The 14,597-nt window shown below is 44.1% G+C and overlaps 1 protein-coding gene across 1 annotated transcript; it reads left to right on the top strand.

The window, feature by feature from the left end:
• The first annotated feature begins 5,692 nt into the window (after window positions 1-5,692).
• armt1 (acidic residue methyltransferase 1) lies at window positions 5,693-14,010 on the top strand. The gene is made up of 5 exons (XM_024378202.2): window positions 5,693-5,832; window positions 6,455-6,560; window positions 6,896-7,137; window positions 7,483-7,648; window positions 10,877-14,010. The coding sequence occupies exons 1-5, from the start codon at window positions 5,771-5,773 to the stop codon at window positions 11,657-11,659; spliced, it is 1,359 nt and encodes a 452-aa protein (XP_024233970.1). The 5' UTR covers window positions 5,693-5,770; the 3' UTR covers window positions 11,660-14,010.
• The last annotated feature ends 587 nt before the right edge of the window (window positions 14,011-14,597 follow it).

The following is a 14,597-nucleotide window of genomic DNA, read 5'->3' as shown; positions in this document are numbered from 1 at the left end:
CCACTACAGTTGCCATCTGAGGTGTTTGCTGTGCTACAGTTGATTAACAGGGTAATTTTATATTTTCAAAAGGAGGAGTCAAATACAATTCAAGAGGATCTTGATCCAGGACATGAACCACCAGCAGCCACTTGGAACCTGATAAAACATTAAAGAAACACCACTGTACAACACTCCTTATGGCTGCTTATGACTGTGTAGGAGGCTTTGTTACAGGGTTCATTATAAGTGTTACTGCTACCCATATTCCTCATGGTCAGAATTCTGGCCATATCCACGGACTTCTGTGGCATTTTCAACAGGATGTGAGCTAGCATGACCAGGGAGAGAGAAAACACACACACATCGCCTGCCAGGAAACTCAGGAAGTGTGGGGGGGGAACTACACACACACAAATACACACACACACACAGATGAACTAGTAGGCATACAGACACACAAATACACACAGGCGTACACACCCATAGTCATAGAGGGCACACACTTAGACACCCACACACCAACTTTGTCATTGGATACACAGGAGTCTCTGGGGCACAGTGACCTGTGAAACTCATTGGAATGGATAGATGTTGCCTAATGCAAACACAGAAGCAGAGCTATCCTCAGGGCTGAGTTTCAGGTTTTAAAGCAGACATATGAAACACTGTAGAACTCCGATCTTATTAATAGACCGGACAGAGAGTTTAAGAGCAAATTGGTTGAAGGAGAATCTCCTTTAGACACACAGAGATGGAGTAAAAAAAGAAAAGGGATAAAAAGGGAGAGGATATAAAAGAAGGAAACAAAAAAAATAATATGAGCTTTTAGAACTGGTGCTGCCTGGCCCTGCTAGATGCTACTACTGTGGGAGATGTTAATATGACTGTCCCTCTCATTGCCATAAATATATAGGGGCTCTATAGCGAGATAAAAGAGGTTTAACCATAAGCGAAACTCAAGCTGATGCTAGAAAAAGGGTGACGGAAACTAAAGCATGTTTAAAGTGTTTGGGGGTTGATTGAAAGAGGCAGACTAGATAAATGCTATGTTCAGAGCTCCACTCTGATTCACACTTGAAATCAATCATTTTTTATCAATATAATTTCCCCACAGACCATAGGAGAGCTGCCATCTGGGCAAAGTGCATGCACAGTGAACACATGTCCAGTGAACAGGCTATTCAAATGAGACGCTGGAATTTCACATAACTGCCCACAACACTGATTTGCACTAAATAGATTTTTCCATACAGGGTAAATAACACACTATCAATGTTGAATCTTCATTAAACATATCACTTCAATTTCTGTTTTAAAGCATATGAGAGAATACATCAATAGGCTACAAAATGTGATTACAATAATCAGTCACTTGGACAAGCAAATCTGAAGAGCTCCAAGCTTACCAAACGCACACAACCTACTCATGTTACCATGATCACTACAACATCCACATGAGAGAAAACTATGCGTTAGTGGAATCTATTCTTTATTAGAAATGCAATTTAGTGGAGGTATGGTATGGGTAAGCAGAACCACCTTTTCAAACACAGCATTGATGTTAACCCCTCTGGCCGTGGTCTATTTTGAATCCAGAGTGTTTCTGAGTCACTCCACGTGTCCCCCTCACTCTCCGGTTTAGGAAAACAGATTTGGAAGTGGGGAGCGCTGCAACACCGGAGATTGACAGCTTGATACACCCACTCCATGGAACTACATGTGGGACTCCACATCCTGCCAATGGAATGCCTGCTCCCATGGTGATTGGTGACCTATTATACTGCCACTACCGAGTGGCGCAGCGGTCTAAGGCACTGCATCTCAGTGCTAGAGGCATCACCACAGACTGGTTTGATTCCAGGCTGTATCACAACCAGACGGGATTGGGAATCCCATAGGGCGGCGCACAATTGACTGTCTGTTTTGTATCTGACCCATACTTTATGTTTTCTATCTGATTTGGATCAATACTTCTCTGCAGGGAGATAAGTGGATGTGCAGGAGTAGATTCAATGAAACACTATGGTCTAGCTCTAGCCTTTTGGTGACCCTAAGCGAGATTTGGTATTGCAGTTTTACAGATAATTTCCTGCAATTCTACACATTTTGCCATGTTAATTATATCTGAGTAAGATTGGCTAACAAAATCAATGGCGGCCCCCTGGAAGTCAGGGCCCCTGGACACATGCCCTGCGTGACAAGTTGGTATTCTGCCATGATTGTTACAAGTTTATTTGCTAAAATTGTCAGCTGACATGGCTATTTGAGTGGCTATTAGTGACTAACTTAACAAGAGAAAAACTGCTGATGCACAACCGCATTTCGAACTTGCACCTTGTGCATTCTATTATTCTAACTCTTAACAGTAAGTTAAGACCCCAACTGAGTTCCAAAAAAATAACAAAACATTGGGCCCTTATGCTTGGAGTCAGCCCTGACTATGGTCACTGCACTGCATTGCATTCTCTACCAATGCAAAGTTAGCCTATGTGCTCTGTGAGGTGCAGTCTCTTGACTCTATGGGGTGCAGAACATATAACAACGTTATAGCCCATTCTTTTGCATAGATTCTGAGATGTTAGGTAGAGATCAGTGAGGATTTAAGGAGTAAGGTTGCTGATTCACACACAATTTTGCCGGTAAAATAAGTTTAGCACCAGCAGTCTTTGTAAAAGCCTACAGCTACATTCTAGAATGACAATTTCAAGATAGGATAAACTGTCCTACACATATTCATGCTAAAACCAAAAGGCAGCCTATCCTATTTGCTCAGACACCTTAAAAGCAGGCTTCAGAGGGCGGTCCCTAGTCACAGGACTCTTATCCAAATTCCTCCCCCTTCCCCCTCACTCACTCACGCACACATTCAGTCTCTCCCCTCCCAAACCCTCTGAGGGCCTTTGGGGATCTGCGGTTTCGCGATAGAGTGGCTTAATGTCTCCATGGCAACCATTGCCCTGAACTACAGAAGATGCCCCAAAGGATGCCGTCACAATTGAGTACCCCCCGGGGCGAAACGAAGTTCCGCACACAGCGGTGAGATAAGATGTCTCTATTGCAGAAAGCCCCCAGGTGGGCGCCGAACTCACTCACTGCTCTCTGATCTTAAAAACCGCACAGCACAGTGAGAACACCAAAGCAGTCCTGACCAGATCAAGGCAAGCAGTAACAAATTCTACTGCAACTGAGACCAGCCTCAACTTGACACTATAGCTCTACATTCATTATGTAGAACTAGTCACAATGTTTTGGCCTACAAGTGCATCCAGTAGACTACTGAAGTGGTTTAAAGGGGAACAGCTTGGGAGGAGTCTGAACCAGCAGCCCTGTGGATATAGGGCAAGCACACTAGAAGCACCAGTGCCATAAAAGGTCAAGACCTCTACGCAGAGACACAGCATGCTTACATTACATTCTGTAGTACACTACAGTTTTAGAATGGCAGCATAGCCAACAAAATGAAACCGATTAATTTTGCCAATACATTTTCTATATACTTTCACAGGTAATGTTTTTTGATATTGTCTAAAGAATCGGTTCAGATGAGTAACATTCTGTCACCACTGGATGGTGGCATTGTGTAGTTTAATATAAACTACAATAGGAGATGTGGAGGGGTAGAATAGGCCTGCTTTAAAAATGCATAAAACCAATGTTGTCCTAAAAGCAGTGGCATCAATTGATTGTATTGCATGCAGAGGAGAGGGCATTTAATCTGTTATTGTTGATATTCACCATATTTTCTTTACACATGTTAATTGCCTGCATATTAGTAGGATAACCCATGGGGTAAATGGGGAAAAGCACTGAAATATATATGAAGTTATATTCTACTGATCGTGGACTTCAGGAAACAGCAGAGGGAGCACGCCCCTATCCACATCGATGGGACCGCAGTGGAGAAGGTGAAAAGCTTCAAGTTCCTCGGCGTACACATCACGGACAATCTGAAATGGTCCACCCACACAGACAGTGTGGTGAAGAAGGCACTGTAGAGGCTGAAGAAATTCTGCTAAAACCATATTCTTTCACCACAGGAATGGCTGAACAAACCAGAGGCAAATCATTTCCTGGTTTTAGGACTCAAAACTGGCGAGCTATATGAATAACCAACTCCCAGAACAAAACCCTTGTTTGGGGAGTTGCTATGAATAAAGTTTTTCAATTTGAATGTTGTCATTGAAAGAACCACAAGGGTTGAATGGATGTCGAGATGTAGAACTTGAGGCCTTGTTCAGGAAAGTGGATTGTGTGTGGAGTTTGTTGCCGACAAGAAAAGTTATTTTATGACATGGGCTTTTGTGTACCACTTGGTAAGGTGGTTATGGTTATGTCGAAGTCAAAGAGAGTTGGATAAATCACAACAAAACTGAATCTGAGTTGGGATGAATTACATGCGGAGGCAGGTGTGGTGAAGATGGCCAAGGTCGAGCCTCATCCCAATGATGAAAAGACGATCCTGGTTTGGTGGGAATTCGATTTTTGGGAGAATGTATCCTTGCCTTCTGGTGGATCCATACATGGTAAAAGTAACTTGAAGTGGAGTCGTGGGGATTTATTGCGTTTTTTTTCCATCCAGAGCCTAAGCACAAAAACTATGACTTACATTGCTCTCTGGAGAAAGGTGCCATTGAATGGAGTGATAACTGTGGTGTTAAGTGTTGAGGAGGATCATCTGAAATGGAAGATTCCCAGTGTATGTGATGCCCTCCGTTTGGTGCAATGCAGACCCAGTGGAGAGCGTGGTGAAATAGAGAAGACAATGTCTGTTCTGCTGAGTTTTGTATGCAGTCTTCACCCGACAAATTCAAGTCAGGATGTGTCAGTTATCCTGTGAGTGCTTTTGTCCCAAACCCATTACAGTGTTTCAGGTGCCTAGGTTATGGTCAGGTAGCAGCAGTGTGTAGGAAAAAAAAGTTTTGTGTGTTAACTGTAGGGGTACCCATGGTTCTGGAGATCAGAAGTGTCCGGTTAGAGAAAGATAGGTTGCGGTTGCAAGGATCAGAGTAGTACAGAAGGTGTTGTATGCTGAGGCAGTGAAGAAACTAGTAGAGGAAGATGGGTACAGGGCGAGGATCCCTGTGAGTAGGCTGAGGCCAATGGAAAATTGATTGGAATAATATGTGCTTCAGTAATGTTGGTTTCTTAGCCATTGTTATCAACTGTACCTCAAAAGTGTAAATCACAGAACATTTCTTTTGTGAGTGCAGCTGCAGAGAAGTACTTCGGATTACGAGATTTTACCGCAGAAGAGTTACAGGGGGTGCTGAACGGTAGTGTTCTGTCCTCCCAGGCTGTTGACAGCAATATGTAACTTTTTGGGCAACTGACCAAATTAACATAGAAATGTGAGTTAAAGATTTGTCATCTGTTTTGAAAGCAAGCGTAAGATGCGGTAGATATGTTCTATGTGCGCTATTTCTATGCCTCCTGTTTTTAAGTTTAGTTTTTGCTTCTTTTACTTTCGGTTGTGTACACCAGCTTCAAACAGCTGAACATACAATATTTTTGTTATGGAAAATATATTTTACAGTGGTTTAGATGGTACAATGATTCTCTACACAATTACTACTTGTTTTCTCATATAAACTGAAATTAGGCAAACTATTAGGAAATGGCGGAGCAAATTTTGCATATTGCTCCTTTAATAGTTGGCAGGGTAATTTTTCTTTTACCAAGTATAATGTATTGTACAGAAGGTGGCGGCATGCACCACTAACGTTTGTTTGCGGACCGCCATAATAATATAGAAGAAGAATGTTGTCATATTCTCTTCCTGGTTGAAAAGATGGCGGCTAATCAAGCTTTGCGCCAATTAGTCCCTCCATCCCTGTCTGCTAAAGTTGAAGGGTATGTTGACAGCTATGTTTAGTACTCTTATGATCCGTGTTTTAACTATATCTAAGCTATACAATCAAAGAGACAGTTCAACAGAATTGTGTTGGGTCAGGAAGGGGGCAGCGTGGTACGTAGGCTAGCAGCACTAGCTAACGTAAGCTAGCTGGTAAGCAATAGCACATTTTACAGTTAGCTAGCTAAATTAGCTACGGAATGTAGGCTAGTGTGATTAAGTGTATCTCTCTGTATTGGCACCTGATACTTGCTTGGCTCCTGTTCAATCAAATCAGATTAACTTTTGTTAGCTACATCATCTAACGTTATAGACGATGCGTTTGTTTTTCTAATGCTAATCAGACCAGATCAGTTCTGAATGAAGTGGTATCAATACATGTTAACGTTATATCTCTGGTGCTATTCCAGTTAAAAAAAAGGTCTAGCCATGCCCCTTCTTCTTAGTTGCCTAAAATGCTAAACTGTGAGGATTCATAACTTAGTTGTGGTCAGCAACATGTCAAGAAATTGCATGAGCTGAGTCAGACATCCCCTTAGTGGTTAGAGTGATCTGCACCCATCCTTAATTGTAAATTCAAAATGTTGCTTCTAATTTGTCATGTGTTTCTTCCTCACACAGCTCATTTGCATATCTCACAGTGAGAGACCGGTTGCCGACCATCCTGACAAGAGTCATTGACACCATCCATCGCAACAAAAACAAGTTCTTTGAGGAGTTTGGAGAGGTAAGAATAACCACCATCACTTGTCCATCCTAAGCCACTGTGCTATAATCATCCAAATGTTGGACATTTTTTATTTCCTGACACATCCTGATCTTGGATCAGCTTCTCCTCCCCCAAATCCTTACAATTAACACTTGGGTAAAAAACACCAAATTGACCTTGGATCAGAGTCCTACTCCTCTTCTATATCAAATTGTATTGGTCACATACACATATTAAGCAGATGTTATTGTATTGGTCACATACACATATTAAGCAGATGTTATTGTATTGGTCACATACACATATTAAGCAGATGTTATCGCGAGTGTAGCGAAATGCTTATGTTTCCATAGGAGGGAGTCCAGGCAGAGAAGAGGACCATTGGCTTTCTTTCTAAGCTGAGAAATGAGCTGCTGACAGACAAGCCTGTCCTGGTTCTGTGTGATGGCCTGGAGGACACAGACAGCTGGAACCAGTACCTCCAGAGACAGCAGAGGCTACTGGGGGAGCGGGACCCCGTCAGCTGGTTCAAGTCCCCCTGGCTCTACATAGAGTGCTACATGTATCGCAGGATACAGGAGGCCATCTGGCTCAAGTGCGAACCAGTGCTGCTAAATGTTAGCATTAGCTTAGACTTGAGAAGGGAATGCATAGATCAGGGTTTCCTGGTCCTCGGGACCCCACGTTTAGATTTTTGCCCTAGCACTACACAGCTGATTCAAATAACGAATCATCAAGTTTTGATAGTTTGAATCAGCTGTGTTGTGTTAGGGCAAAAACCAAAACGAGTTTGGGAGAATAATCCCATTTTAACCAATGTTATAACTGATTTATCAACTATTAATAAGCTACCTATAAACCGTTTATGATACACTAACTGGATAACTCATTAGGTTATGTGTCTTTTAACGTATCCTTTCTCTCTTTGTGTCTGTGCCAGTCCCCCCATCAGCGACTTTGATGTGTTTAATGAAAGCAAGACGCAGAGTTTCTTTGAGTCCCAGCAGGCTGTGATATCCCTGTGTACATATCTACAGGGATTCAACAGGAACATGGATGACCTCTCAGAGACACAGCTCATGGAGCAGTTCCACAAACTACTACAGGTGAATATTGCCAACAATCTTAAATCAAATTGTATTTGTCACATGCGCCGAATTCAACAGGTGTAGGTAGACCTTAGTGAAATGCTTACTTACAAGCCCTTAACCAACAATGCCGTTTAAAAATAAAAAGTGTTAAAGTATTTACTAAAATAAAAAGTAATAAATATAAGAAAAATAACATAATTAAGGAGCAACAATAAAATAACAGTAGCGATGCTATAAACAGGGGGTTCTGGTACAGAGTCAATGTGCGGGGGAACCGGTTAGTCGAGGTAATTGAGGTAATATGTACATGTAGGTAGAGGTAAAGTTACTATGCATGGATAATAAACAAAGCAGCGTAAAAATGGGGGGTGGGGTTCATGCAAATAGTCCGGATACCTGTTTGATTAGCTGTTCAGGAGTCTTATGGCTTGGGGGTAGATGCTGTTAAGAATTGGCGCTCCGGTACCACTTGCCGTCGGTAGCAGAGAGAACAGTCTATGACTAGGGTAGCAGGAGTCTTTGACAATTATTTGGGCCTTCCTCTCACACTGCTTGGTATAGAGGTCCTGGATGGCAGGAAGCTTGGCCCCGGTGATGTACTGGGCCATACGCACTCCCCTCTGTAGTCCCTTGAGGTCGGAAGCTGAGAAGTTGCCATACCAGGTGGTGATGCAACCGGTCAGGATGATGGTGCAGTTGTAGAACGTTTTTCAGTAGTCCACAATCATCTCTTTTGTCTTGCTCACATTGAGGGAGAGGTTGTTGTCCTGGCACCACGCGGCCAGGACTCTGACCTCCTCACTATAGGCTGTCTCATCGTTTTCTGTGATCAGGCCTACCACTGATGTGTCGTCGGCAAACTTAATGATGGTGTTGGAGTTAAGCTTGGCCATTCAGTTATGGGTGAACAGGGAGTACAGGAGGGGATTGAGCATGCACCCCTGAGGTGCCCCTGTGTTGAGGATCAGCGAGGCAGATGTGTTGTTACCTACCCTTACCACCTGGGGGTGGCCCATCAGGAAGTCCACGATCCAGTTGCAGTGGGAGGTGTTTAGTCCCAGGGTTCTTAGCTTGATGATGAGCTTTGAGGGTACTATGGTGTTGAACGCTGAGCTGCAGTCACTGAATAGCAAAAGGTGTTCCTTTTGAAAGGGCAGTGTGGAGTGCAATAGAGATTGCATCATCTGTGGATCTGTTGGGGCGGTATGCAAATTGGAGTGGGTCTAGGGTTTCTGGGATAATGGTGTTGATGTGAGCCATTACCAGCCTTTCAAAGCACTTCATGGCTACATATGTGAGTGCTATGGGTCGGTAGTCATTTAGGCGTTGTTACCTTAATGTTCTTGGGCACAGTTCTATGGTGGTCTACTTGAAACATGTTGGTGTTACAGACTCGGTCAGGGACAGGTTGAAAACGTCAGTGAAGACACTCGCCAGTTGGTCAGCGCATGCTCAGAGTACAGGTTCTTGTAATCCGTCTGGCCCTGCGGCCAGAATGTTGACCTATTTAAAGGTCTTACTCACATCGACTATGGAGAGCATGATCATACAGTCGTTCGGAACAGCTGATGCTCTCATGTATGCTACAGTGTTGCTTGCCTCAAAGCAAGCATGGAAGTTATTTAGCTTGTCTGGTAGGCTTGTGTCACTGGGCAGCTTGTGGCTGTGCTTCCCTTTTGTAGTCCGTAATAGTTTGCAAGCCCTGCCACATCCGATGAGCATCAGAGCCGGTGTAGTACAATTCAATCTTAGTCCTGTATTGACGCTTTGCCTGTTTGATGGTTCATCGGAGGGCATAGCGGGATTTCTTATATGTCCGGGTTAGAGTCCCGCTCCTTGAAAGCGGCAGCTCTAGCCTTTAGCTCAGTGGGGAGGTTGCCTGTAATCCATGACTGCTGTTGGAGTATGTATGTACGGTCACTGTGGGGACGACGTCATCAATGCACTTATTGACGAAGCCAGTGACTGATGTGGTGTACTCCTTAATGCATTCGGAAGAATCCCGGAACATATTCCAGTCTGTGCTAGCAAAACAGTCCTGTAGCTTAACACTGCGTTATCTGACCACTTCCTTATTGAGCAAGTCACTGGTACTTCCTGCTTTAGTTTTTGCTTGTAAGCAGGAATCAGGAGGATAGCGTTATGGTCAGATTTGTCAAACGGAGGGCGAGGGAGAGTTTTGTACGCATCTCGGTGTATGGAGTAAAGGTCGTCTAGAGTTTTTTCCCCCCTCTGGTTGCACATTTAGCAAGCTGATAGAAATGAGGTAAAACTGATATAAGTTTCCCTGTATTAAAGTTCCCGGCCACTAGGTGCGCCACCTCTGGATGAGCATTTTCTTGTTTGCTTATGGCCTTATACAGCTCATTGAGAGCCGTCTTAGTGCCAGCATCGGTTTGCAGTGGTAAATAGACAGCTACGAAAAATATAGATGTAATTATCTTGGTAAATAGTGTGGTCTACAGCTTATCATGAGATACTTTACCTCGGGACTTCCTTAATATTAGATTTCATGCATCAGCTGTTATTTTCAAATAGACACAGACCGCCACCCCTTGTCTTACCGGAGGCAGCTGTTCTATCTTGCCGATGGACAGAAAACCCAGCCAGCTATATGTTGTTGTTCAGCCACGACTTAGTGAAACATAAGATATTACATTTGTCCTTTTGGTAGCATATGTCCTTTTGGTAGCATAGTCTTGGTCAGATTTTGTTATCCAATGATTGCACGTTGGCTAATAGTACTGATGGTAGAGGGGGATCCTTACAAGGCACCCCGACCTACGTCCCCGATATCTCAGTCTCTTCTTCATGTGAATGACGGGGATGTGGGCCTTGTCGGGTGTCTGAAGTAAATCCTTCGCGTCCGACTCGTTAAAGAAAAAATATTTGTCCAGTTCGAGGTGAGTAATCGCTGTCCTGATATCCAGAAGCTCTTTTCGGTCAGAGACGCTGGCAGAAACATTATGTATAAAATAAGTTCAAAATAACGCGAAACACGCACAATAGTACAATTGGTTAGGAGCCCGTAAAACGGCAGCCATCTCCTCCGGCGCCATCTCACAGGTGAAGCTGTGCAAACTTCAGGGGTTTATTATAAGAGACCAGCTAAATGTTGATTGTTGAATATGAAAGTGAAGTCGCATTACCAAAGATCATTTGATGTTATGTCTGTTTTGGCAATTAATCCCAAATGTTACGATCAGAGTTTCTGTGAGTAAATGTCTCTGTTCCTGCTCTTAGGTGTCTCTGTGGGGTAACAGGTGTGACCTGTCCATCTCTGCTGGCATGGAGAACTCTCAGAAGGCCAGTCCCATTGACTCCCTGTGTGACCTGAAGTCTTTCATCCTGGTGGACGACTCCAACATGGTGTGGTCTGCTCTGACCTCTGCCCAGAGACCAGGGGAGGATGGCAAAACCACCCCAGGGAGGGTGGACATCGTCCTGGACAACGCTGGCTTCGAGCTGGTCACAGACCTGGTCCTCGCTAACTTCCTGGTGTCCGCTGGTCTGGCCAGGGAGGTCCGCTTCCATGGCAAGTCCATCCCCTGGTTTGTCTCCGACGTCACCTCGCACGACTTCCAGTGGACCATCCGCCAGACCCTGGCGGCCAATCACAAATGGATGTCCAAGAGCGGTGTCCAATGGCAGAGCTACGTACGGGAGGGCGTGTGGTCCTATCACGACCACCCGTTCTGGACAATGCCTCATGAGTACTGTGACATGGCGGGTGACGCGCCTGACCTCTATGCGACACTGCAGGGAGCCGACCTGATTCTGTTTAAAGGAGACCTGAACTACAGGAAGCTGACTGGGGACAGGGAGTGGGATCACATGGTGCCGTTTGATAGGGCACTGAGGGGATTCGGCCCAGCTCCCCTGTGCAGTCTGAGGACTCTGAAGGCTAACATCCAGGTGGGGCTCCAGCCGGGGCAGGGGGAGAACCTCAACACCCAGGACCCCAGCTGGATGACCAGCGGGAAGTACGCTGTGGTCCAGTTCTCCAGCCCTCACAGGGAACAGTAGACCTGTCTGGGACAGGAAATGACGTCAATATGTTCATAATAAGTGGTGTCATCATAATCAGAGGAAGTAAGAGCGTGAGCAGGGCCATATGCCAGGTTAGAGGTGTAGTTTGTTTTGTCGTAGAACTACCTAATGTATTTAAATGAGGAGAGTGGTTTAAAGGAGGATGATAGAGGATACTTTAAAAAGAGGAGGGTAGTTAAATAGGGAGTGGCTGCAGAACCGACTTCTCTGGGCTTCTGTGAATGTGTGGTAATCTCTACTTTACACACCGTCTCTGTTCTATTTGTTCAGCTGCCCAGAGAAGAAGCTACTCTGGCGAAAGGTGCTTGTTTAATAAAGTTAGATCAAACTCAAATCATTGTAAGATTACATAAAGATAATATTCTACAGAACCAAATAAAATAGCATAGTATAACATTACTGTATGACAAAAAACACCTAATTTCTTATATTTTATGATGATTGTGCTCATCGTCACATTTTTCTCTCATGCGGTCTAAACTCAACAGTGCACGCCACTCAGCAAAGGTATGCTACAGTTTAATACCATCTGCAAAAAAATGTGCTCAAGGTACATAACTAATTCAAAACAACACTGTAGCATACTTCAAAACAACACTGTAGCCTACACTCAATAATATTTAAATGCATATGCCCATGAAACTGATTGCAAATGGTTGGTGTGCAGATTCTGCATGGATGTTTCGCCACCGGTAAAACTTGGAAGAATTATCATTCACGATCGACAGTGAGAAATGCGAAGGGAGGGTGACCAGAAGTTTGGGTGTGCGAGTTAAAGAAACACATGCACAGAACGTGAGTGGGATCTTCAGCTCTAGGGAAAGGGATCCAGTGGGATCTTCAGCTCTGGGGAAAGGGATCCAGTGGGATCTTCAGCTCTGGGGAAAGGGATCCAGTGGGATCTTCAGCTCTGGGGAAAGGGATCCAGTGGGATCTTCAGCTCTGGGGAAAGGGATCCAGTGGGATCTTCAGCTCTGGGGAAAGGGATCCAGTGGGATCTTCAGCTCTGGGGAAAGGGATCCAGTGGGATCTTCAGCTCTGGGGAAAGGGATCCAGTGGGATCTTCAGCTCTGGGGAAAGGGATCCAGTGGGATCTTCAGCTCTGGGGAAAGGGATCCAGTGGGATCTCCAGCTCTGGGGAAAGGGATCCAGTGGGATCTTCAGCTCTGGGGAAAGGGATCCAGTGGGATCTTCAGCTCTGGGGAAAGGGATCCAGTGGGATCTTCAGCTCGGGAAAGGGATCTAGTGGGATCTTCAGCTCTGGGGAAAGGGATCTAGTGGGATCTTCAGCTCTGGGGAAAGGGATCCAGTGGGATCTTCAGCTCTGGGGAAAGGGATCCAGTGGGATTGGGCTGTGACCTCTGGATCCCCAGCCTCTGCCATTTAAATAATGATCAACTGCTGGTTAGCAATCCATCCTGGCATAACTACAAAACAATGACGTTTACTTCTCCCATTTAACAAATGTGTTGCCGGTTGTTTACCATCATTCAGTACTAGGGTCGGGCTCTACCTCGATTCCATTTCAAATCCGTTCATTTAGAAGCATTGAAATTCCATGTCATGAATTGAAACATGCTTATCTGATCTTAAGTGACTTTTTTCCAGCCATATTATGTAATTTATGTAATGTTTTTGTCTCCCCAACAGCGACTACACAAAATCTAGATTTGAGATGCATTTAATTCATAATCAGAGGCAATAAGATGCAAGGTGCAATTTGAACATTTACATGTTGGCCTGTCGTGAATAGTTTAAAATTGTTATTTTAAGTTGAGACCTTGTAACATGTTAAGTTGAGACCTATGTAACACCCAAAGCCAGCGGCTATTTTTTAGCCATTTATTTTGCATGAGCTTGGCAAGACATTACAGAGTAACTTGTGGTTGCTGGTATTTTCTGGGTCTTAATCAACGTCATCAGTTTGTCTTGTCAATTTATTGCATGCGTTTTTGTTTGCATACATCGGGGTTTGCACAGTGACCACAGTCCCGGAGTTTACATTTTCATAGTTAAATAACTGAAGTTGAACTACAAGGTAATGTTCCCACTCTGGGAAGCTATAGATAAATCATAGTCTTTGGGGCAGTGCAATCACACGTACAAGGTGTGTGTTGTTAAAAGAATAGCACTAACACCTGTCTAATGATGTATTTCTGTTTGTTTGATAGTACAAAATGTTATTTACGACTCATTAGAATGTCTCTGTAACCAGTGCTGGTGCCGTTGTGATCCTAAATGACTGGATTGTTCTCTTTGCAGAAATCTGGAACAAAAATTGTTATATTATGATGGACTTGGTTTAAATAAAGAACTTCAATGACTGGTCTTATCTCATACTGTTGCATAAATGAATGACAGTAAGAAAAGAGCAACCGAGGCTTGACCTAGAAAGATGATTCCCTTTCACTCATTCTCCCCATACTCTTACTCTCTTCAATTTATCCTGGGAACATGTATAAAAAACAGAGTTATAATCAGACTGCTTGTTTAGCACTTGACATCACATGTCTGAATGTGGGCTGTTTACTGAGTGAAGAGACCTAGAGAGTGGAGCTTCTCTAGGCAGCAGGTCAAACAGGAGGACATTTTCTCCCAGTTTGCAGAGATAGAGGTTAATGAACCATCACGTTAATAAGCAAAAAGTTTAGAGGGTAGCAAGTCTTAAGTTCCTCGGCATACACATCACAGACAAACTGAATTGGTCCACTCACACAGACAGCATCGTGAAGAAGGCGCAGCAGTGCCTCTTCAACCTCAGGAGGCTGAAGAAATTTGGCTTGTCACCAAAAGCACTCACAAACTTCTACAGATGCACAATCGAGAGCATCCTGGCGGGCTGTATCACCGCCTGGTACGGCAACTGCTCCGCCCTCAACCGTAAGGCTCTCCAGAGGGTAGTGAGGTATGCACA

The sequence above is a fragment of the Oncorhynchus tshawytscha genome, linkage group LG18 (genome assembly GCF_018296145.1).
Source record: "Oncorhynchus tshawytscha isolate Ot180627B linkage group LG18, Otsh_v2.0, whole genome shotgun sequence".
Classification (NCBI taxonomy): Eukaryota; Metazoa; Chordata; class Actinopteri; order Salmoniformes; family Salmonidae; genus Oncorhynchus; species Oncorhynchus tshawytscha.
The sequence above is the reverse complement of the archived record's forward strand: the minus strand, read 5'-3'. Positions and strand labels throughout refer to the sequence as shown.